Source organism: Ptychodera flava, chromosome 17 (assembly GCF_041260155.1).
Source record: "Ptychodera flava strain L36383 chromosome 17, AS_Pfla_20210202, whole genome shotgun sequence".
In the NCBI taxonomy this organism is placed as follows: domain Eukaryota; kingdom Metazoa; phylum Hemichordata; class Enteropneusta; family Ptychoderidae; genus Ptychodera; species Ptychodera flava.
This window is the reverse complement of record NC_091944.1, coordinates 31,185,326-31,210,537: the sequence shown is the minus strand read 5'-3', so window position 1 is coordinate 31,210,537 and position 25,212 is coordinate 31,185,326. Positions and strand designations below refer to the sequence as shown.

Genomic DNA, 25,212 nt, shown 5'->3' with positions numbered 1-25,212 from the left:
CATGTGTCACTGTCAACCGCATTTCAAAGGAGAACACTAACACTGGAAAGAAATACATGTATTCTGTCACGGCAATTGTAATTTATGTAAATGATGCAAAATGTATTACATCTCTTTTCAGGGGTATTTGTTTTGCAATGTGCAACCAAGACACTATAATTCATACAAGGCAGTAACTTGTCACCAGAGCACTAGAAGTTGAACTTAAAACTGTACTTGTTCATGTGCAACTGTTGCAGTGCTTTGCGTACCTTGCAAGCAAGGTCTATTTCTGTTGATAAGAGTGTGTGGCAAATGCATATGATTGAGCCTAATACATAGAATTGAACATTGTTTTGCCAAAACCCATGTTTTTCAGTGATGATTGTGGACCAGTTTTGGGAAGTGTGGTGAATTGGTGGATGTACAGGTTGGGGCAGCCCCAGGGACAACCATGGCAAAGCATCAGAGTCAGAAATACTTTGTTTCTGCCAATTTAGTTCTCAAATCACAGGCATTTATGTAAGATGTAACAACTGTTGAATAAACAGATCTTGAAATGTCACAAGACTTCCTGACAGAATCTGTTGCAAATAACTGAATTATCACTCAGTAAACATAAAAGTTGTGGAGGAATTTTTAATGAAATAAAACCCCTTTAGACATTACTCTCACTCAAATCTGTATTATCGTATTTAAAAAAACATCTTGAGATAAAATCTGTTTTTAAAATGTGAAATGGAGGGTTTACAGATCTGTCGTATCTCCACTTGTTTTCCTTTGACAACTTCATTTTTCCAGTCAGTATGTGTGTGATTGCATGGACAGCACAGCTGGGGTGAAATTTCAAGCACCGGTGTGTCACCTAAGTAGCAAACAACTTTTGCTTTATCATGTATTGAACATAAATGTGCATGCATTTAAATGAAAAACTTACTATTTACAATTAATTTCACACAAGTTTTCTCCTAATGATATTTGTTAAAGTACTCTACCGATGACCGACTTTTCTTCCAAATCAGATAACAAATGACTTTGTCATTTTTGCTTTAAGTATTGGTCCAAACAAATCGTGTGAAATGACCAGATTTGACCAATTTTCACAGGCACAATAGGCAAATACTTTGTTAATATAACTTTTGTTTTTGTTGATGCTTTTGTTTTTTTATTGACACAGCTTGGGGCTTGCGGAGAGGGATTTGGTATGAGTGCACAAATACACACACGAAACAATGCTGAGTACACCTGAGTTTTCTTGTTTTAAAAAAACACAAACATGCAGAAATTGAAAATGAATTAATTATAGACAAGGAAAAGAATATACACTTGACAAACTCAAAGAAAATGATAAATATATAATTCAAATATTTCATAACCAATGTACTCAAATGCTTACTTTCCTGGCTAAAAGCGCTTGGGAACGACATTCAAGCTGTGTGCCCATTATTAATGTGCTGTCAAATGGGCCACACTCCAAAATGTTCAGAGTGTAATCGCTTATACAGAACAATATATAATAGAAATTTGTAATCAAATCGTGGCAAGTTAATACATTTGAGCCGTTATTTCCTTTGAGATACGCAACTTCTTTAAACCTGAATTTCTCCTATGTGTTGCAAGAATGGGTTTATTCAAGTGGCAGGTTATGCATATATTTGCAATAATTAGCATATCAATCAACTAAGCATAAAACAGAGCTTAAAATACAGAGCATGGGATGAGTTGATGTTTCATAATGTGAGTTGATCGTAAAGAAATCAGAAAATTATTTCTGAAGATTTAAAATCCCCAATATTTGACTAATTGTATTAGGTCTATCTACCTAGATGAGATTTCTCTAATAAATAGGTTATAATTCAGACTAAACATAATTTATGTACACACATGCATCACATTCATGATAACTTTACAAACCTCCCTGGACAAGAGCATTGGTATTCAGAATAGCACACTTTTATAGATTTTTGACCATCCAAGGACCAAACAGCTGTAACTTTTGGAAGGACTGTATACTAGTATCTGGTCTCTCTTTTCAGCCTCTCATGAAGTAGTGGGGTCAAAGGAGACATTTGTCTCATGTTGGACTGATACATTCAGAAAGGGGGTTGAAGTGCAAGGATTCACTTTTGTATTCATCAGAACAGTATCTTTCCAGGTCAGAGGTCATCAAAAGTGACCTCCACCTGAAAATATGGTATTTTTGAAGTCAAAATTTATAATCACAATACACTAGTCTTCCATAAGGTCAGAAGTAGCGGAGTCTGATCATCTGAGGTCAAAAGGCAAGGTCACAGCTATTTGGGCATTTGATAATCCTTACTGATTACAACTGTCCGACATCCTTAACATGAGAATGTCATGCATGCGATAATATATCTTCATCAGATTTACAAAAATATTCCAGGGTTTTTTATTTCCATATAGCCTTTCCGCCACTCCTGTTTATTGAAATTTTCTTGTTCACTCTCTTTTGTTGAAATCTTTAAATAAACTTGAAGCACTTTTGTTTATCATGAGGAAGCCTTGTTTTGAAAAGAACAGAATCCACTCTGAACTGCGTGTATAGCAATGGCATGTAGCCGTATACTTTTGTGAAAAAGTTCATGCACCGATGGCGTTCCTGGAAGTGGCTGTCATCCGAGGACAGGGCTTGGGGACATCCCGGACACCGGAACGTCCATCGGGAAGTGACCTGGAAGTGTAAAAAAAATATCAAGACCTAAATCAGGATTTGGAAAGGACAATTCATTAGTGAAAACACTGGAAAGGCCTTCTTGAAACAATCTTTATGTGAGAGTATACACAAAATGTAATCAAAGTATATAGGGTTAGCAGTACATGCATTGTAGTATTTCTGATTGAAATGAAAGATTTTGACAAAGCACATTTATCAATTACTCTGATAATTTACACCCTCGACTGTCAAAATGGATGGAGAGGACACAAGTAGTAAATTCATCAAACCACAAGCAATGTCCCTTTGAAATGGTCATCTTTTGATTTAGTAAGCTTTATTTTTTAACTAGTCTGATTGACACCAGGTGAATACCTGCAGTTCTTGTATTTGACAACCAACACTGATACTCTTATAATAAATTCAGTGTGTGCCCAAATCAAAATAGACACCAGTGTCCCATGAACCAGTTTTAGGTGTTTAAAAGCACTGTTGCAGCTTGAAGCCTGAATGGCACACATTAGCCATATCTTGTACCTATTACATAGCACTTGTATGGTTTACAGAACTCCAGTAAACCATATGGATACTAGATCCCCCTCAGCCATGAAGTTACCTTAAATTATGTAAGAACACTGACCTTTATTGGGGGTTTCCTGGTGATGTGTGACACTAGAAAATTCATGGCCACGTCTTCACAGTTAATGTATTCATCAACCATGTCTCTTATAGCACTGGGCATCCAGTATGTGTAGAGGTATGCATAGTACTGCAAAGAACCAATCAGAGGCCGTGTTGTCAGTAAAATACCACCATTGATGATGTAACAAAGTGCATGATTGGGTCACACACAGTAACAAGGAAAGGGTTAAAAGTTCTATGTTCTGAGTTCTGTCATCACCTTTAACTTGATTTTTTCTTTGCATTGTCACTTTGTCATAGATATAGCACACTACATCTGGTACACAACTTTAAAACAAAACTAGTGTACTGAACATATGAATATTTAGAGAAAACTAACTGGTTTGTTACGAAATGACAGAGCTCAAAGTTGAGCTAACACACTGAAAGACCAAAATCAATCTCAGGTGTAAAAGTCTATCACGTGTTAGCAATATCTAATGTTGAACAGAAACATACTTTTGCTACTACAAGTACTTGTACTTAAGTAAACTTGTAGAAGCTATCAGTTATTCGGAATCTAAAACAAACTGAGCCACATGGCAACTTGGTTTGAGCAAACACACAGAAGGCTCTATCTTGTTGATTTTAACACAGATTAATCACACTTTTCTGTTGGTTGTTTTTTTGGCAAGAGGAGGTCCAGGCATCCCTACCTTATGAAAGAATGCAGCACCAGTAAGCACCATTGAGAGTTCACAGGAATAGTTGGAATTGTACAGCCAGCCATTGTTGAAGTTTGTGTCCCAGGCGTGGTATCGACCAGGAAAACCAACTACTCGGTCACGAGCTTCACGCCACACTCTGCAAAATATATAAAATTAAATAAGTTGATGGTGCCAGGAGTATCTATCGAATAATCAACTTTACCAAATGGCTGTACTAGCAGGGATTGAACAACAAACAGTAAGGCCACATGATGAGGAATTTAAGATAAAATATTTCTTTCTTTTGCATCTACATGACAGATGAGATATCTCCTCACAAAAAAGTGAGGAGCCTTTTAAAAATTGTGAAGTAAAATATGGAAATATCATGATCCCGTAACTGCTATTATGAACTTTGAAAGACATAGAACAAAGGCACTCTATTTAATTACGGCATTCTTCATAGTGTTCCATCACATACATGTAATTGTATAAATGATGTCATGAATAAAAAAAACATTTCATAAGACTTGACAACCCTAATGGCATAGTCTCTTCATTTATAGATTTTCATAAATTTTTTTTCTCAAAGCCGATAACACTGTTTTAGCACTAACTGTGTGGGAGGTGATGTCACCAAATATGACCTGATTGGTACGAAGAAAGATGTGCAAATTTAAATCTACCTGCCAAACTTGAACAAGCTGTTCTTTTTTTTACAAACAGATGTCTTAAACAAACTTACTGGGCTGTATTGGTGAATGAATGCCAAACAGTCAGTTCATCACATTGTGTTCAATGGTCAGATTTGAATTACATGTATAATGTCAAAATTTGTATATGAAGTTTGACATCGGCATCAACATTAGAAACTGTTTCCAAATTAATCCTCTTTCTACCAGGCTCAATAGACAATCCACTGAAATAACTACAACTTGGGAGAAAGAGCATTAAAATTCAAGTTGTAAAATTTGTAAAAATGTTTGTAACTTAAACTTTACTTTTGCATTTCTCGTACTATTGTAGAACAAATACATAAACATCTCTCAGTGAATGCAATGCCGTTGTGTTGAAAGTAAGTGAACAGACGCTGCCTTGGAGACTGATTTGCAGTTAGTTCAACTAATACTAGCAATACATTATGTGTCTGTCAACATGTTACTATTTGTAGCATCACCCACCGCAGCAAATCACATCTCATGCCAGATTTAACATCTTCTAAGGATGAATTAGCGGATAAGACTGGATGGTTCAGATACCATTGTACATGTATCCTTCCTCTGGTTTTTGTTTTCATAAATCCTAGATTATCCACAAAATACGGACATGCCATGGAGTTTTTTCTCAATAGGGAATTTTTTTTATTATTAGCTGTGCTGACGTACAACGTTCTAACAAATGCTACTCTAAAAGTTGCTGAAAAAATAATCCAGAGTATTTTTCCAATCTTTGTGTACAAGATGGTTGCTTGCATGGCGCATGATATTAAGAATGCAAACCCTTGCCAACTTCATCATTGGAAGTTTATACAGTAAAGTTTATACATGTACATTGAAGTTTATACAGTGAAGTGACCCAAAACTGCAAAGTCAACACCGACAATAAGGAAACACCTGTGTCCTCTTATCATCGCAGGAAAGGGCGTGGAGGGAATTCAAATTCCTTTTTATTTGGATTTGGATCACACCGCAACCTCATACTCTAGTGTCATTGATCATTCACTTTGCAATATGTCGGATGTCAACAGATCAATGCTGATACTCTACCTATTAAGGTTGTACGCGCCTTGAAAGTGAAAGACTTCAAACTTTTGCTCAGACTTTCCACAGTGAAACTTCAATCATACTCTTACTAAGAATAATTCTCTTATCAAGATTAAAAATCAGGGGTCACCGTTCAAAGTTTAGAACTAGAGAAGCAAATTACCTAACATTTACTGATATTTGAAATTCAAAATGGCTGCCATCCCTGTGTCAACTCTAAGGGGGAAAAATAACATTTTTCATAAACTAAGGCAGTGAAAATGTTTCTTTCTCAAAAAGCTTCAAAATGAGCCCCCACAAGTGGTAGACCAGAAAAGAGTTGTAGAAATTTTAGAGTCTTAATATCTGTTCCTGAAGCATGTTAATATCTGTCCCGTAGGCATGTTCTACCTTAATAAGTTGTCGCATCATCTTTATTGATGTGTGCGTACAACACAGTGTTATCTTTTGATTCTTTGATAGAAACCACACATACCACCCCATTGACATTAATATGGATCCAACCCAAACAATGAAGTTCAAACCAAACCGCAAAGCTGATGGGATTAGAATCAGTTTCCGGAGGACTGACTTCCGGATGAATGCATTCCAGCATCTCCGGAATGAGGTCACCGGCGGGCATTGAAAGTGGGTCACCTTGGAGTACATTGGGAAGATCTTCAGGGCACAAAGCATGACGTGTGGGTCTTAACTTCTTTACCTCAGACAGACACAATCCTATTGTTTGAGCGGAAAAGCTGGATTTGCTGGACAAATAAAACAGGGAAAGGATGTCTACTTGATTGTCATTGGATAAATGTCAGTATTACGTAAAACATTTTATGAAACATTGAGACCACGATGTGGCAAGGGACATCACAAGATGGCATCATGCTAGCCAGCTGGTATGGCTTGCTGATAGTCACTTAAGATTGTCAAAATGGCAGACAGAAAGGGAAATTGACCATACAAAGTGGGAAAGAGACTACAAAATTGACATTACTGAACGGGAAATATGCAGAGAAATTGACAAGGTTGACTTGAAAATGTACATGGAAACTGTGATCATACGCAGCATTGACATATAATGATGAAATTACTTAGATTACAAACAGAAACTGAAGATGAAATTAGCCATGTCATAACAGGAAAAGTCCAAATTACAACACAGGAATTTTTCCCATCAGTGTGTGTTATGCAAACCACACATCTCCATATTATTCTACTTTACTTCAGTATCTCCAAGCGTGTCTGATTCTCATCTATCAACACAGTCTCTCAGAGCCATCGCTATTTGTCTGGCACTTCAGCAGCTGAGAATTACTCCAAAGCCCACCGCCACGGCAAAAAAATAACTGTTTTTCTCACAGAACAGTTGGACTGTAACAGTGTCGACACTGGGGGAGCATAGTGGGAGTTGTTTCTTTATCTGGTATCAATGCCCTACATTGTGAGTTCTCATCTGTCACAGTGAATATTAAGTACTAACGCTGGATCTCAACATGGAAACCATAGAGGAGAGGATTATGGGATACATGTACATTCAAGAGAAAAACAATCTACCTGCTTGTCCACTGGACACTCTTTGATGAGAAACATTGTTGAAAGAGCTATCTTCCCTGCATCTTAAATAAATCTTTTTTAGCCACTCTTTTCATTTCAACGATGAATAAACACTAAAACTATGACTGACATCTGTTATCTGGATCAGTGTAGAAGTCAAGTATGTATGTGCAAGAAAATTATACAGACTGAAGATAATCCCAAAAAAGAAGACAAAAGGTGTAGCATTGTATCTTTACAAATGTTACAATCTGAAATGGATCATCTGATCTTGAAAGAGGGGGTAATTTTTGGTCATCTTCCCAGACTGCTGTTAGGCATAGCACATACTCATATATTCAAAACCATTTTTCAGTTTCTGTTCATGTCACCAACCTTTTGCAAAAGTACAACTGAAACAGTATCTTGTTTTAGAATTATCCTAGATTATCCTTTTCCTTCCCATGAATGGTTTATTGTTTACAAGTGATATCATGTACATGATGTTCATCAAGAAAATGCAGACGTCTTGATGGTTTGTGAGCAGATTCCACATTTCCTGCTAGATTCAACAGTGAAAGTGTATCATTCAGTTCACTGAAAATCAAGTGAGGTAATAAGATTACCAAGACAGCATTCATTTGCACTGCGCAGTGAAAAGTTGAACCAGCACTCTAAAATATCACCAAGACATATGGGTGGCCACCTCTACCTATGGATACAAGGCTAAGTATTCCCATGAAATGCGGATACCTTAAACACAAAGGGCTTCCATAAGCCTTGTCATTTATCTCGATTAAAAGAAACCAGGTTTAAGCAAGACTTTGACAAGGAATGCCTACTACAGCTGTAACACCACCTCCGTAGGGGAATGTAAGTCTGTCATAACTACTGATAGTCAAAAAATAAATCCATGCACAAACTTCTGTGGGTTTTCTTACAGTTTGATTGATGTTCTTCCAGATAATCACGGGTCAAAGTTCACCAAAAAATGAGGAATGCCTGGGTGTTATTAAAGCTGGTGTCGGGGCAACGAAGCCATTACACATCAAATAAACTGCACTGACTATTTCTGAGATAAATACCATATTTAAAGTACAAAGTGATTAGGGACGATTACTGAATATGTCATTTGACTGCCAGGCGGCACAAGGCATGTTTTCAGGTTTAGACGAAAGGTATTATGTATGGCTTTTGAAACAGACAATAAGATGAGCTGATTGTGGACATAACATGTCTGTAAGAAGGGAGATTTGAATGGCTATGTTCTCATCTGTTTGGTAGGCTGTTACCAAGGCAACAGTCAACATGGGTGGTGAGTGTCTGAATGCGACAGGTAACAGCGGAATGCACAAAGACGATTTCAAAGGAAATTTTTCACAAAATCCTTCAGAAATGACAGCATCAATCACAACAGAGCTGCTCGGGAGGTTTAATCATTTGTAAAACAGGATTTCAGAATCTTAAAGTGGGGAAACAAATCAGCATGTGTTCACAAATATGACATTGCCGATGGAGAAATTCACCGCAAAAAAATCAATTGCCATCCGCAACACTGTGTGACCAGGGAATTCAGAATTTATTATACTCCTAAAATCAAATGATGCTAAATATGCAGGAATGAGGAAATGATATTCTTCCACTGATCTGATTCTATAGAAAACCAAGTGCTTTGTTTGGAGTTAAGACGATAAATGTCCGGCAAAAAGCAGCTAAGAACTTGTAAATAAGACGGCAACAGAAGACATTTATCCTAGTTGTACTATGAGTCCCATGATAGATAAGTGGAATGTTTAACAACCATATTGATTCAGTATGCATTCTGTAGTATCCATAATACTGTGTAAATGAATTTTACCAATTACATCTGTCAAGTTTTCAGGGACAAAAGCAGTAACTGTTGACTATATTGTCATTAGGATTGTCACAAAAATAGCCTCACTTTGTGCTGTGATTTTGAAAGTAGAGCAAGAAACTGTATTTTATATAAACAGAACAACAATTATTGATAAATTATTTAATAGAGTCATAAATTGCGAGCTCTGATTTTCAGAGCAAGCTGTAGATTATAGAAATCAGAAAACGTGTTCCTCAAAAAAGTTGATGTGTACACCTGTCTGCTGCCACTTCAGCTATTTTGCTTTTCCAATTTCATCCGTGGAGGTCTTGTTTTGCAAACGGAAAACAACAGATTGTATCGAAACTTTGATGGGAAAGTGTTAGCAGTAGACAGCTTTGTCAAGTATCTATGTACGACTATTTCACACTCAATACAGGTGTATTCAGCTTAACAGGGCTCAATGAACCATACAGATACATAGAATTCTTTGGGAATACGTTTATATCAGTGAACAAACATGAGTCTAAAAAAGGTGTTTGTGTGTTGAAGCGAAAGAAATCTTTTCACATATGAATAGAGAACCAATCAAGTGATGTCTATAGCACCTGGCCATTACCCATGAATGTCAAACCAAAAATAGCTGTATAGGCCAGTTTAGTAAACTATCTTGATGAAATTAGACACAACAGAAGAGAAATCAACATTTGGAGAGCAGTCTCTGTATTCCTTTACGCAAACAAAATAGTTTGCGGATAAACATTTGCGAAACATCAATTCTGTAACCAAACATCTCGTTTGAAATCAAGCTTTCATAAACAAATCTCCTCTGAAACAAAACACAGTAGGGAGGAACCGTTCCATAAACATCTTTCTGTGCCAAAAACTTATTTATCAAAAGAGTGTTTAGTAAACATCCATGCCAGAAAACAAACACAGCAACTTGGAAATCAACATTTGGTAAATATCTTTCCTGAAATCAAACACTACCGACTGTGAAATTGTATACTGTTGAGTCCTTTTCCCTAAGACTCTCCTTGACAATGTTCTAGAAATCTATTTCAGCGGACCACTAAAGTGTTCTTGAGGCTAACAATACAAATATCTCAGCCTTTTGAAATTTTCTGTATACATCTGTTTATTCCTGCGATTTCTAAACAGGCGACCAACGAACAATTGACAAAAAAACTAAAAACTTGTGTGTTGTATTCGGGCAAGAGTTAAACTTCATTTGAAGTGCCAGGCCTTCCATTGTTAAATCTCTCCAGGTGCTGGTATGAAATTCCAACTGGCCAGCCATGTTGCCAACCGTCTCTAATTTAAATCCAACACACCTGGGGCTTTATTTCTATTATCTGTCAAAATTTGTACGCCACTGAAACGACCTGCCTCTCTACAGCGCAGGTGTGTGTATTTGACTTGTGCTTGTTTTACAAACGGTGGCCTTGGAAGAGTTGAATGAACCCATTGACAAAATCTCAACTACAAATAGAACAAGATATCACTTGTCCACTTGTCAGCCCAGCTCCAGGGCAACTTGGGGTCTTGAAGTTCACATTCAGGTCTCGCATGCGGCTTATCGTCAGACATCAATGAACGCCGATACATTGAGCAAATGCCCCTCCAACCATAACTCTGGCATGTTTTACTGACATTGGATCAAATTGCTCACACTCCTGCAGGGCATCTCTATGCGGAACGTTCTCTATGGTCACAAGTTTAGGCCAGGTGCTTAGCACCAAAACCATGTGACACAAAACACAGAGAAATATCTTTGCAGTAATACATTCTCTGTTACTCATTTCAAAGCAAATACACCAATATTAACATATTGATATCATGCAAATTTTACATGTAATAATATTCTGAGGTGAAAAAAAAAAGTAAGTTCTTGCAGTCTGTATGGAATATTATTGTTTGAAATACTCTTTCATGTACATGAAAACACACACGCAGGACTATGAAACGTTATGGACATCTGTTGCTCAGCAATTGTGCAGTACTTTGCTAGGAACTTATCTGAAGGACTATTGATATTTCCATACACAGTGCATTGAAACTTTTGAATCATAAACTTTGCACAAATCCATTTAAATTGCCCAACTTTGTGCAGGTGTGTGATAATTAGTAATACTAGGCAAAGCAAACCTTGTTTTGAAGTCAAGAGTTTTGGCATGTAGCTTTACAGCCGACTTAAAGTTTTGAATTTCTCCATGCTGTAACATACGACTAGTTCTTGAAAACTACTGAAGTGGAGAAGAAATTTAGGAAAGCACTGGAATATTAAAGAATCTGTGTAAGATTTTAGCCATGTCACATGAAAATCAAGTTTTGAAAACGGAAATTAACACCAAACCTCTGTTTACAATTCTTCTGTTTTCTGTCATGGTCAGTTGCAGAATGTAAAACCCGATCAAACTGATATGAGGTATGTTATATATTGACACTGCCTGTAAAGATGGCAGTGAATTGAATATTCTGTTTCATGGGATCATCAAGTACAATATGCACTACACAGTTACACCATATCATCTGACTACAGACTCTCACAGGAGTTGAACACGCTGGGAGTCCAGTGTTCTGACATTTTGTAACAGCGGTGTCATGTTACCAAAAAGGTAGAAACTATTTGAGCGGAGCACGAGGTCGGCCATGTAAAAGTCAACACGCCATGGGGTAATAATTTGTAGTCACGGATGAATGAATCAGCTGGAAAAAATGCTGGAAAAAGTAGTGCCCACATTTCCATGGTCATTCCATGACTACTCCAACAGCAAATGGTTACAACTACAAGTGCACACATAATACTTGCACTTCCCAAGTGATCTGTAGAGATATTTAATATGCATATTATGTATAATAACAAGGTTATCACGAAAATACTGCAAAGGATGCACTCGGACATTGGCGCCGCGCATCGCCCTCCGCTTCGCATAAGGCGATACGCTGCGCCAATGTCCTCGTGCATCCTCTGCGGTATTTTCCTAATAACCTCATAATATCTTACAAAATTCTTATTGAGACTTGAAACTTATGTTGTAAATTTACGGGACCTCAATCAACAGAAACACAACAGAATATTACCGCTAGTACATTAGCCATAATATTCCTGGTTGGCAGGAGGGTCTGACAGTTGTGTGTGGGCAATCTACCTTCACCACTGATCAATAGGGTGTAGCTGAGTTGGTTAAATACCTGCTAGGAGTAAGGGGATGGTGGGTAACCTGCTAGGAGTAAGGGGATGGTGGGTAACCTGCTAGGAGTAAGGGGAGGGTGGGTTACCTGCTAGGAGTAAGGGGATGGTGGGTAACCTGCTAGGAGTAAGGGGAGGGTGGGTAACCTGCTAGGAGTAAGGGGAGGGTAGGTTACCTGCTAGGAGTAAGGGGAGGGTAGGTCACCTGCTAGGAGTAAGGGGAGGGTGGGTAACCAGCTGGGAGTAAGGAGAGAGTAGGTTACCTGTTAGGAGTAAGGGGAGGTTGGGTTACCTGCTAGGAGTAAGAGGAGGGTAGGTTATCTCCAGGGAAATGAATACACAGATACTGTGTTGCATTTATTAATTCTTTCCAATCTTTGTTTACATATCAGCTGGGTGAGATTTTCAATCAACCAAGGACCAAACAATATTTGTGATTACTATTGACAGATGACACAACAATATGTTTGTGCACGTGCTGATATCACTGTACAAACACCCTAACACATGGAACATTTTGCCGTCTCCACAGACAGGGAGTATGCCAGCCGACACCTGAGATATTACAAGGGATCATGTTGCTGAAAAATCTGACTCAAAATTTGAAATCTGTATTTTGAGGTGTACTATTAGAGTTCCTGGCACAAAGGTTGGAATGTCCACCTTCAAACAAGGCATCTTGGGTAGTCAAGCCATGCATGGCAAAGACATTCTGGTACATGATAGCAGGAAGTGAAAAAATACTAAAACAACACCAAGAGGTCTGTTGTCGTCAGTCTTTTCACAAACAGTGAACTGTTACAGAAGCTAATTGAACCAGGTATCAATAACATTCTCGTAAGTTCATACAGAATTCAACCCTCTGTAAGAGGTTTCGTTGATCTACATAACGCTACAGCAGAGAAACCATGGATTTAAACATCTAAACGGACCACAGCATAATGTCACCTTTCAACTCAAATCAACTACCAGCGTTCTCAACAGCTTGAAAAATCAGAGAGATAGCCAATTTATATAAACAGCATCATTTGCATATTCCTTTGTTGTGAAAATGTATCGTTTTGTATGTTTCTTAAAAAATACGAATAGATTTGCTTGAAAAACAAGGAGGGTGGCCCGTCCCTCAAAATCCCCTTGAGGAGAACCCTGATGTCATCCCCCACTGTCAGCAGATACATAAGTGTGCTGCTACAGCAGTTTTACCATCAATATGAGTGTTATCTTTGATTGTAGAATATCTGACATACTACATGTATGTACAGGTACATGTATGACTGTGAGAACAACTCACAGAGATTCTTAAAGTTTCCCAAGGAGTTTGGCATTTAACAAGTTCTACAAGTTATGCAGACATATACATTTATCTGCAGTTCAAATTCAGTCAAGTGGTTTTTTTTGAAATTCTGTAGGAACGCTATTCTTGCTGTTTCCACATGTAATATCTCATCACAAGATTTACCTATTTTAGAGTGGCAGGGCTGGACAGCTGCTGCATGAATCTATTCCTGTGGGGGTTGATTCTCCCTATGTAACGCATTTTGAATCAAGCAAGCTGTTTGAATTTTTATAGGTTGAGGATGCAACAGCTAGCTGAGGTCATAGTTAATGATCAGAAGTCACACTGGTTGTGAATCTAAGGGAGCATCTCATATTGTCGCATAAGTTCAAGAAATGAAATTCCTTCATTTAGATCAAAACCCCCTCCCCTACACGAAAGTTCAAAAAGTGTGATATGTTGATGTGTGCCTGAGAGAACAATGCACTGAGAATTATGCGTCTTGTGAAGACTGCAAAATTGAGTGCTGTTTCATCAACACAGTGAGAGTGAAATGCACAGGTGTGGTTTGAGCTGGCAGACACTTCTACTATACTTTTTACTTTATAATTTGATGAATGAAAGGTTTAGGATACAATGTTGCTGTTGGTAAATTGTATTTGGGACACGAACGAGCTAGAAGCAGTTACTGTAAAAGTTGTTGGCATGTGTGCAGTATTTTCATTTTCACACACGAAGAACTTGTGATCACAAAATAAAAGCACAAAAGTGCAACAATCTGAGACGGTCCCTAATATTTAACAATCTTTTTCATCAATCACCTCATCAATAGTCTGCTACACTTTTCTTCTCTCCAATTTCACTTACCTGAAGCCGAACAAAATTTCATCATGTCTCAGGTGGGCGTCATCATCAATAGATAGAATAGCCTCAGTTTCTATTTCATCGAATGGCAGAAAGCGGTTGTTCAGGCTGTTCTTTTTAGTTTTTATCACCTGCAGTGAACAACAAATCAACAGTTAAATGTTTATTATCTTTAAAATCTTGAATGGAATTCAGCAGGGTGCTGGACAGTACCATAATCCCCTAAAGCTGGCAGACTTACCTAAATATTTGCTGAGAAAAGGGGGAAAAAATTTGCCCATTATTGGGCACGCTAATTTTGTTTTCTTTTTATACTTCCCACATTGTTTAGAGTCTGAGAAGGGTATGAGTCGATAGACTGTCTGAGGTACAGCAAAAGCATGGAGGTCATGGGTGAGGTACATCTATGGCCAGCTGGTTGCAGCTGTATGTTTGTGACTGCTACACAGCAGAGATGAAAACCAATTTGACTAAAATATCAATTATCATCCATAACCATCAAAGGGAAGAAATCTGTCTGTCTCTTATTAACATAGAAGTCTGTACAAACTGTAAATTTTTCCTAAAAGGTAACAAATTTGACGATTCGACATTGTGAAACCTTGTTCCTTGCACCCTGTGTCTCTACACAATTGTGTCAAACACATTTTAACTGAACACATAGTAGACAATAGAGGAGGGGGTTCTGTTTGATTCATGTGATCTAACCATTAAACAATCAGTAATTTTCATTTTCCCTTTTCATATCTTACATATTTCCAATGATAATCACTTCCATGCAAAACCTAAATACATGAAATGACATCTGTTTGTAAAGCTTTACCATTCTGCTTTTGTGCTACAGATTATTTCAACCTAGTACTGAGCGCTACTAATTCTAATGAGCTTTGCACAAGTATCAAATGACAGTATATGCAACGTACTCACAGATAGTGTTCTAGGAAATATTACATGAAGTTGTATCATAAAATCAACTTATTAAGTCCTATACTACTTTACCACAGAAATGATAAGCAACTGAGTACATGTACATGTACAGCTGCATGCTAACGGAAGAGTTGTCACTTTAAAGACAATGATTTTATCAATGGCACATTTTGAAAATCAATGTCGTAATAGTTGTTCAGGTGCCTGGTATCACAACAGCTTCATAATAGTATGCTTCCTTTTCTGAAGTGTTCTATGTTCTGTCAATTCTTCAAGAAATGAATCAAGAACTAATTCATGTGGTATACAGGTGTGTGATCTTTTCACTATTTCATATAATTTAAAGATTTTGATAAAGTTTTGCTCTAAAGTTTTGCTCTTCTTATAAGACAGTTACTGGTACAATCTGCTGATTGTCACCAAAACTGTGATAATGTTAGACAATTGCAAGTATATACTTATATGCTAAATGTTGCGATTTATTGGAGACAAATGTGTGGTACACAAACCTCTTTCAAAAACACTTTTTTCCTTTGACATCAATATTTAATTGACAATTTCAAACCTTACTTTTGACAAACCAGCATAAAAGAATCACGCTTGGACAAAATTCACACTCATTAATAAGATGCAAAATATCAACATTTTAGACTGTGTTACAGAGTGTTGACGATACTGTACATGTATAGAGATTCAACCAATGACCCTTGTTTTTCTTGATGGTCTATGATTCAACACAAACACAATAGGTTTAACCGTGGGTGGAGGTATGGTAATAACCATAGACAGTAATCTCCGTCTACTATCTATGGTTTGACTGGTCTTACACGACAGCAATGATAGTTACACTTTGACAGACTCCAGGAGGGATGGTATACCATTAACACCTACTTATCTCAATTTGAATGTGAATTCCTTGAAACAAGTTATCACATTTCACACTTTTGCAACAGTAAGGCGATAAATGGGTCATCCAGGAAAATTTTGTGACCTTGGAATACTACCAAAGAAAACATAACTGATATGGTAATTCCATGATGGTTTTGCTTCCACTGTTCTGTGTGGATGTCTCCACCGTTCTGTGTGGATGTCTATTAATCTGATCTAGTTGTTCTTTCTCACTGACTGGATTATGAAATACATGTAACACGATTCGGGAACCAAATCACACTGTGAGGACTTCAAAGGTCTTAGGATCTGTCATGACACTTCCCTGTGTTACATATATCTCATTAACAGCACACTTTTTATCATTCAGAGTATATTTTGTCCATATTTTCTCCAAATGGACACTTAAAATCAATTTTATTGTACTGCATTCACTGTGGTATGAATCAATCAAATAATTAACAATACATTAACCTACTTATTTATACTTTTAATTTTGCAATATTCATTTATTGATCTGTTTATCTATCTATTTATTAATTTATCTATTTATTTATTCATTTATTTACTTGTACACATCTTTATCCATTTATTTATATATTTACTTAATGATTTTCCGATTTATTTACTTATTTACAACAAATTCATTAATGTCAGGTTGACATTTATGCATAAATAGGCAAACATTGGTAAAAGATGAAACTTCACATACAAAGGAGACGTCTTCCATGAGATATTATCAGAATCTACTACATCACTCTCTATTACATCATTCTTGACTTTTGGTCGTTGTTCACTAAACTAATCCTGTCCCCACCATTTCTTTGATATGGTCCTTAGTCAGAATTGTCCTCAAGGAAACACCATTGGAAGAGTCAAAGGCAGTCCCTAACTTTTTCTCAGAAATTCAAAGTAACTTTAGACTGACCTCGACAGGGACATGCAATTCTGGCCATCCCATGTCCTGTGACGGAGGCTCTGGTGTGTTCCATACAACTATTACCTGTTGAGAAAAAAAAAACAGCTATGAAAAATCTGTACAGACGAACATCACGTCATGCTGGTGAAGTCACACTTTTGCAGTATCTGTATACCGGTATGAATATTGACCTTTGCAGGACATCTTGTGACTGGGATTTTCTTTGGAAAAAAACATGTATTGATAATATTTCTCATCTATTTTTGAAAACAAATACACATTTCTGACACTTCCAAATAATACATATATACTACCAATAGTACATACAGTATACCTTGATATACACAGTATCAGTCTTGCTGATATAATACCATGTGTATACTATGCAGTATTATCATTGACAAACTCAATTCTAGTCACTTGAAGTCACAATCACTTTTAAATTGGATGTTTGAGTGACTTTGTCAGTCCTGCATATGTCAAATGAAAAAGTGAAGACATGTTCACTAAAAATGGGATATTTTCTGCTTGTATAAAATACTGGATTTATAGCTGAGAGATGTGTCCTGTGTAAACAGCTAACAGAGTTTTGACCCAAATAAAATACTGAGGTGTCTTTACACAGGAATGTACTGATAATTCAGTACCCAACAGACTAGCTGAGTGAATTAGACTATCACAGCTGATCAGCTTTTGGTACAACCACATATTTTTCAACAGTATTGCTCAATCTGAAACTTTGAAAAAGAGAGGAACGGGGAACAGGGAGAGAATTACCTTATTTAAGTTTGGCAGTGCATTCAGTCTCTGTAGAGAATTAACCAACACCTCTTCTCTTTCATAGGTCAACATGACTATGGTAAACTGTTCCCTTGGTGTGTTCCCGCCGAGAGCTTCCATAAATTCCTTGCCGGCTCCACCAGCACCGTTCCCTATTGGGCGGAAGCCCATGCTAGATCCGCGGAACTTTGCCTCCGATGGTAACACTGGATCAAAGGGAGTGTTGGGAAACATGAAGAAAGGTCCCGGAGCCTTGTTCCATGTTTGGTGCCTGTTCATGACACTGTATGTGTAATTCCGCAGGAAAGTAGGTGAGGGGAACGGAGGTTCCACCGGACCCCCTCCGCCGTCCTCAATTTCCAATGTCTGTACCTGCATGTCTACTTTCAGCGGAACAAATCCCTCATTGAACACACTCGGAGAGGGCGCATCCGGTATCGTAACCGCTGGAATGTTAAGCCTAGTCCGGATGGTTGCTAAAATGGTATCTAAAACACTCTTCGTAGAAGAAAAATAGTTCTCATAAAAAAATCTTCCTTGTTTTCTTAAATCTAAAATATCACTGTGGGAAATTGTTTGTAAATAGAAGTAAAGCTCTGTAACTCTGGGTTTTGGAAGAGTAATGACAGCAGTCCGCCAGTCCAATGTTTCATAAAACGGCAGCTGAATCTGTTCCCCTAAAATTACTGGAATTGCACCATACTTCAACGCCTCAAACAGCCTAATGAAAAGAGGAAGTGATGTCACACAAGTGTCGTCTGATGCGATCAACAACGAGAAAGTAGATTCCCGCAGAGCTGTCGATCGTTCAATTTCGTTTCCGCAGAGCGCCCACTCCGGAGTGTCCCCGTTTCCCTGAGCTGCAATATTACTGCAAAGTAGTTCAATGAAAAATCGATCATCAGTGATGGACTGAAATTTCCGAAGTTCCTCAATAACATACTGATCACTATCAGTTGGAGGTGTGTGAGAGAATTTCAAATCAGATTTCAATTTTCGGCTCTGGACTCCAACAAAGCTTGGATTTCTACGACCTGGGTTCGTCCTTTCACCTTGGAAATGCAACAAGTATTTTCTCCTGGCTGGCACTAACGGAGGTAGCACATTCCAACTGAATTCATACTTTGGTCCAAGCAACACTGGAGCAATGATGTCGAATTCTGGTCGGAACTCCAAATTTTGAAAATTAGATTGCACAATTAAAGCACGACCCATATTGACTGCGTCTAGGTGATGCTGCACGAGGGCGTTGTTCGCTAAATTTAAGATGATGTGATTTCTGCCGTCTCCTCGCCAGTGTGGCAGAGTCTGAAGTTTACTCTCCAGATCTGTCCTGGAAATCTGAGAGGTGATACTTGGACCCAGCAAAACCACATAAATACAGGCAATGCTTGGGTCATTTGTACTATAGGGGTTCGCACTGAAGAGCTCGCTGACAGTGCTCCATACGACCCGATCAAGTTCCATAGTACTGAGAAAAGTGCTCTCTGGTTCATAAAAATAAACGGGAAAGTTTGATGTCAATGAGCACCGGGAATAATCAAAACAATTATGTTGCCTACACTGTTGCTTATCTTGAGGTGCTGTTAAAATCACATTGTCTTCTAAACTCGGTAAAATTCGTTTCGGCGGCGCAATCTGCTGCTGCCTCTGTTCGAGAATTTCCTCCTTCTCTTTCTTTAACTGTGAAATCTGAAGTTTAATTTTTTTCAGCTCGTTTTCCGCATTTGCAATATCACGTTGGATTCCCTCCAGTTTGCTACCTGATGCAACAAGTTGACCCTGAATATCGGTCCTTTTTTTTTCCAGGTCCAGAAGTTCCGAGCTCACTGAAGACTTGATGCGGTAGAGCTCATCCACGTGCAGTCGCAGATCGCTGACTTTCATCGGGTGCCTGCCCAGCACGTCCCCCGAGGGCGCGAAGGCACCGTTCCCATTGATTCCATCAACTTTGCTGAGGTAATAGTGGGTTAGTAGCGGTACCAGAATCAGCATCACCACAAGCACGAAAATCAAGCGGGACAACTTGACGTTCTTCGCCAGCCAGCGACCGAAGTCTAGCGGCGGCTGGTGAGACTGGTTAAACTGGTTGTAATCCATGGCATTTGCTGTTGAGTTTGAGTTCTGAAGCGCAGATACCGCCAGTCTCACATTCTGTCTGTGTGTGGCATTCGGCAACTGCATTTATCTCATCTTGGCGCGGCAACAAGACACAGGTAGCACACACACGTCGTGGAGCGGCATTCTTCTTGTGCGTCGGTCGAAGTCACCCTCTCACCTGCTCCTGTCAATGCAACAGAAAAGAAATGATCAATTTGTGAGTTTTTTGTATGTAATGTCGACAACGTTAAACACACAGAAAAAAGATCCGCCCATTGTTCACAAGTACTCATCCATGCTACAGTGGCATCTAGTTTTTGTCAGCGGCTGGTAAATTTACACACCATACACCGGCAACAAGAATGCATGGGCCCTGTGATGGCATCTAATTATTTCCGACTATTAATCACTTTTTCTGAAGCCGGTATTTACAGTAATGGGTCATGACTGGAAATATAAAGGAGGGCAAAGGTCGTGTCGGGACATGTGAAGTGGCTGATGAATCAAGTTATGGTTTGGGCAGAGCCTGTATGTTCGTTTAGAAAACCACACATCACATACATCAGAGAGGGGACCCCTGCTTGCTTCTTATATCCTGCAAATTACCCATTGATTGTAAAGACTCCATTTCTTCAATGAATATTCCCAAGGCCATGTGCCTATTTAATACAGCTTTCACGGTCACTGGTAAAAAAAATTACTTCTTCTTTGGAAGAGACTGTGAAACATGTTAACATGTTATTGCAACACAAAAAGTCCAACTTCTCATGGTAATGAAGTAAATACACCATGTATTTACGACAAGTATATTCTGTGACTTCAACTGGAACAAGTGCATCTTGGTCTTGTTTGCTTTTGGATAGCTTGTTAGTTTATTTATGTCACAGGTGACCGTTAAGTTCACGTAAAACTTCACAGCCATGTGCTAATCTATGAACTAGTATTTCCCATATCTCCAGGTGATGAATTACTGCCTGTCTACATCCTCCACCAGCAAAAGACACAAAACAGTCATAAAAATGTTTGCACAGCCATACGGTAACATGAAATGGATATAATACGACTGGAGCTCCATAGAAACGCCTTTGTCCTCACACCATCCATGCAGAGCAGCTTCCAAACACAGATTTGTTAGCATTGGAAACGTCATGCGTGAACATTCATGAGCATAAAGTGATCTCAAAGCATCACATGAACACGTTAATGAGTTCCCAGGGAAAGAACACAATACGCTGACCTTTTACAATACTCCATGTATCAAAGCAGTGACTGACTTAGCTATAAACAGACACTGTACAAAGTTCAACGTCTTGGCGTTTAGGAGACGAGTGCAGTCCTAAGATGGGCACATGTACTCTGGTAATCTTTCTGCATGATGGGGGAAAGATTGAAATTACTTTATACATTTCAGTCTTCCCTTGATCGCATCAAAAGAGCAACAAAGTATATGAATACACTTCCAAATGTTCATACATTTTATACCACACACGTATCAAGGCATAACTATAGTGAATCGCTTTGACAGCGGTAACCTTGGTACACTTGAATGTACTTGTAAATAGTAAATTAAATATGTTTTGATGGTAGCTAATAGTGAGCAAGCCTGGTGTGAGAGATTTGATCCATACACTGTACTATAGACTTGAACTTAGAGATGAATCATTGGATTTATTCAAGGTACACGTATCCACTACACTACATTGTAACTTGTCCAGTCCTAGATTCTGTCAATTTACAGTAAGCGGACAAACCTTGCCAGGTTTCCCGTGTCCTTGTCCCTGCATATACAATATGCAAGTCCCCTTCATATACATGTAGCAATACATGTACAGCCATACATGTACATTGTAAGACAGATCAGAAGTTACATCAATTCATTATATTAAACTCATAAACTATAAACCTATATACAGAATAATCTTACCCCTAATAAAACAATGACCAAAATTACTTACTGTACCACAGATAAATGTCAGTGACACAGCATCTTTGCAAGTGACCACAGCAAAAGCATTCATTCACACTTTTTCTTGACAGCATAGAGCAAATATGGCAAATACCAACTTGTACGTGTAAAAGCACATGCATGCACTAAATATACATGTTCACTGCCCTGGGTTGAATAACCTTACACAAGTACATCTAATGGGAAAAATATTTCCCGTTCCTCAATTGAGACTTGTCTTTCTAATCCCTCACAATGCACACAATGTCTCACATTATCACATCATACATGTAGTTACCTACATAGAGGCTCAAATAGACAGTATTATTATGGCAGTTTGTATGACAAAATGAATCTACCTCTCCATCAATACTGTGAAAAGACAACTATTCACGATGGTTAGGTGTGTACACAAGACATTCTTATTCTAAAGAATTCTCTTCCATACACAACTCTGCTCAGACACATCCCATTTCCGACCATGATACTTGCATCAAATTCTTGTGTGAAATCTTACCGTTATGCTCAACGGAAAGTAGACGATGAGATTAAATGATACCTTACTCAATTACCAATTTACATCAGACACTTTATTTCTAAAACTACACTAGTACCTCACAATATTGCTTGCGAGCGGCAAGTTCTCAAAGACAAGAATAACAAATACCAGACCTAAATGATTCCTTAACATAACAGTCGCTTGCCTGCTTCTCTGCGACATGAGTGCCTTATCTCTTTCCACTGGTTATTGCCGTAATCTTATACCACGATACTAATTACACAGCGACAAAAAGGACAACTGTAGTTCTTGTTGAAATGAACGTCATCGCCAGGGTAGACCGGCCGACATTGTTGAGACACTGCTCAGTAAGTGTCAAGTAGATTGGATTTTTCAATCTTTAAAATCATGATTTCTGCTTTTGCCAATTTTCATTTTCTTTGACACTAAAATGCCTTAAAACAGATTACCCCTAATTCTTTGTATGAAAATGCCTCGACCTAACCCCCTAATTCTTTGTAAAACAGGTCCACACTTACGATTGATAACAATGGGTATTTTGCCAAACCATGGTGGTGAAAATGTTACAATCAACTGCCACTCTGTAATTTGTGCTAGAGTGAAGATAAGTGTGGACAAAAACATTTGGATAAAACTGACTTAATTTGGCAATGTTATCAAGCATGGAGGTCTCTAGCTATGTACCATATTGCCAACTTCACAATTTCCTAAGCTACTGATGATTAATGTGAAATACTGTCTATGTGTCCACTGTTCTGTGTATCTCTTCTAGCAGTCAAACAGTGGTGCAACTATTCTCATGCATACTCAAGCTTCCAAGTACATTTGATTGGGATGTTTAACGTTTTGTGTTTATTATATCCAATCAAATGAGACTTTGTCTATCTGTTATTCAATGGCTCAAAATTGATGAGGGTCAATTACAGATTTGTATAATCCTCTACAAGATTTACTCGCCAAACCAGAGAAACCATATTATTATTGTCTGTCTCAAGATATCTTTGCAAGAGCTTTTCAGACAAAACGTTTGATTCATAAATGATGAAGATGTTTCATTATTTGCCTTTTATATATCTCTTTGAGAGGCACATATATATACTTCATGCTTCAGCCAACTTACAGTTGTCTTTTTGTCGCTGTGTAATTAGTATCGTGGTATAAGATTACGGCAATAAACCAGTGGAAAGAGATAAGGCACTCATGTCGGCAGAGAAGCAGGCAAGCGACTGTTATGTTAAGGAATCATTTAGGTCTGGTATTTGTTATTCTTGTCTTTGAGAACTTGCCGCTCGCAAGCAATATTGTGAGGTACTAGTGTAGTTTTAGAAATAAAGTGTCTGATGTAAATTGGTAATTGAGTAAGGTATCATTTAATCTCATCGTCTACTTTCCGTTGAGCATAACTGTAATGTTATCATTCTTCTGCTGTCAGTTTCCCCACACAGAGAGACTCATGGACTGTAATTGTACCATAATGTATAATATCATGAAACATTTCCCATAAACATGTATGTACATAGGGTGCAGTGTACCATCCGTTATGTGTAGAGAGGCAAAATGGTATCTGCACACTACTGTACATGTGAATGTCAATACAAATGAAAGAATCACACACAAATAACATAAAGTTATGATCTTCAGTGGAACTTGATTTTAGATTTGCCTCATCCTACAGCATAGTATACACGTACCTCGTCTGGTACCTTTATTACTGTTAAACCATTGCAAAAAATTGTGATCTAGAAAGACCAAGTACATGTACCAAGACCCCTTTATAACGCAAAGTCACAGAAATGTATGGAACTTTACGCTTGCACGAGTATTTCACATTTTCCAGGATTATTTTGGAATGAAAAAATGACAGACCATTTTTAAGGAGTGTTCGTAAACAAACACACAGACATTTTCATAAAAAATAGTGACAACATCACTGTTCGCTCCCATATAGTTATCAAAACAAGTCAACAATTGTATGAAACATGGACATACATATACAGACAGACTGACATACACAGACTGGCACAGAGTGATGACATTGACCCAAAGTGTGCCTTGGCCCATGGAGAGTGATAAAGATATAACAAACAGCTGAATGTAATGATAAAATAGTTAAGTATAGGCCTATACAGGCACTGAGAGTGAATACGTTACAGCAATTTCATTAGTTTCTTTTCCTTATCTACTTCTGTGATAATCTTTAAGACAATCAATCTGCAAGGCAGTTTATGTATTGGCAAATATGTTATCTTTTACAAGCACACAGAAAACTGTTCTTGATTTTTCATTTGCAAAATTTGACATAGACTGAAATACATAACATGTAACCAATGTTTACACTTTGCCCATACACCAGATACATGGAGAAATTTCAACATACAATCATCAACTCCGAAACCCTTCACGGAAAAGTAAACATTGTTTTCTTCCAGAACAGCTGGTGCATCCACATCTGGAACAACTTACAAACTTAACCAATTACACAAGGATGATGACACAAGAGAGAAATTTAACTGTGGTGAACTTGACTATTCCTTTCAAATCCTTACCTAACTTGACATCTTAAACTAAAATACACTGCATGGTTAATTGTGCACAAAAATACATCGGGGTGGACCATTTGATAAGGGATGGTGTCTGGAAGATCGATGAGGTACATTATCTTTTTTATTAAATCCATTGTACATTCTTTTTTCCCCAC

The 25,212-nt window shown here is 38.0% G+C and overlaps 1 protein-coding gene across 5 annotated transcripts in view; it reads right to left on the bottom strand.

Moving 5' to 3' along the window:
* Positions 1–598: 598 nt before the first annotated feature.
* LOC139116054 (exostosin-like 3) overlaps positions 599–25,212 on the bottom strand; it is a 45,963-nt gene continuing 21,349 nt past the window's right edge. For all 5 annotated transcript variants that reach the window (XM_070678559.1, XM_070678561.1, XM_070678562.1 and 2 more), the window contains exons 2-7: positions 17,947–20,233; positions 17,179–17,253; positions 14,439–14,566; positions 3,991–4,138; positions 3,294–3,422; positions 599–2,671 (exon numbers count right to left, since the gene is read on the bottom strand). In XM_070678559.1, the coding sequence (XP_070534660.1) occupies positions 2,462–2,671; positions 3,294–3,422; positions 3,991–4,138; positions 14,439–14,566; positions 17,179–17,253; positions 17,947–20,133 (2,877 nt within the window). In that variant the 5' untranslated portion in view covers positions 20,134–20,233 and the 3' untranslated portion in view covers positions 599–2,461. The remainder of the gene's footprint in view (positions 2,672–3,293; positions 3,423–3,990; positions 4,139–14,438; positions 14,567–17,178; positions 17,254–17,946; positions 20,234–25,212) is intronic.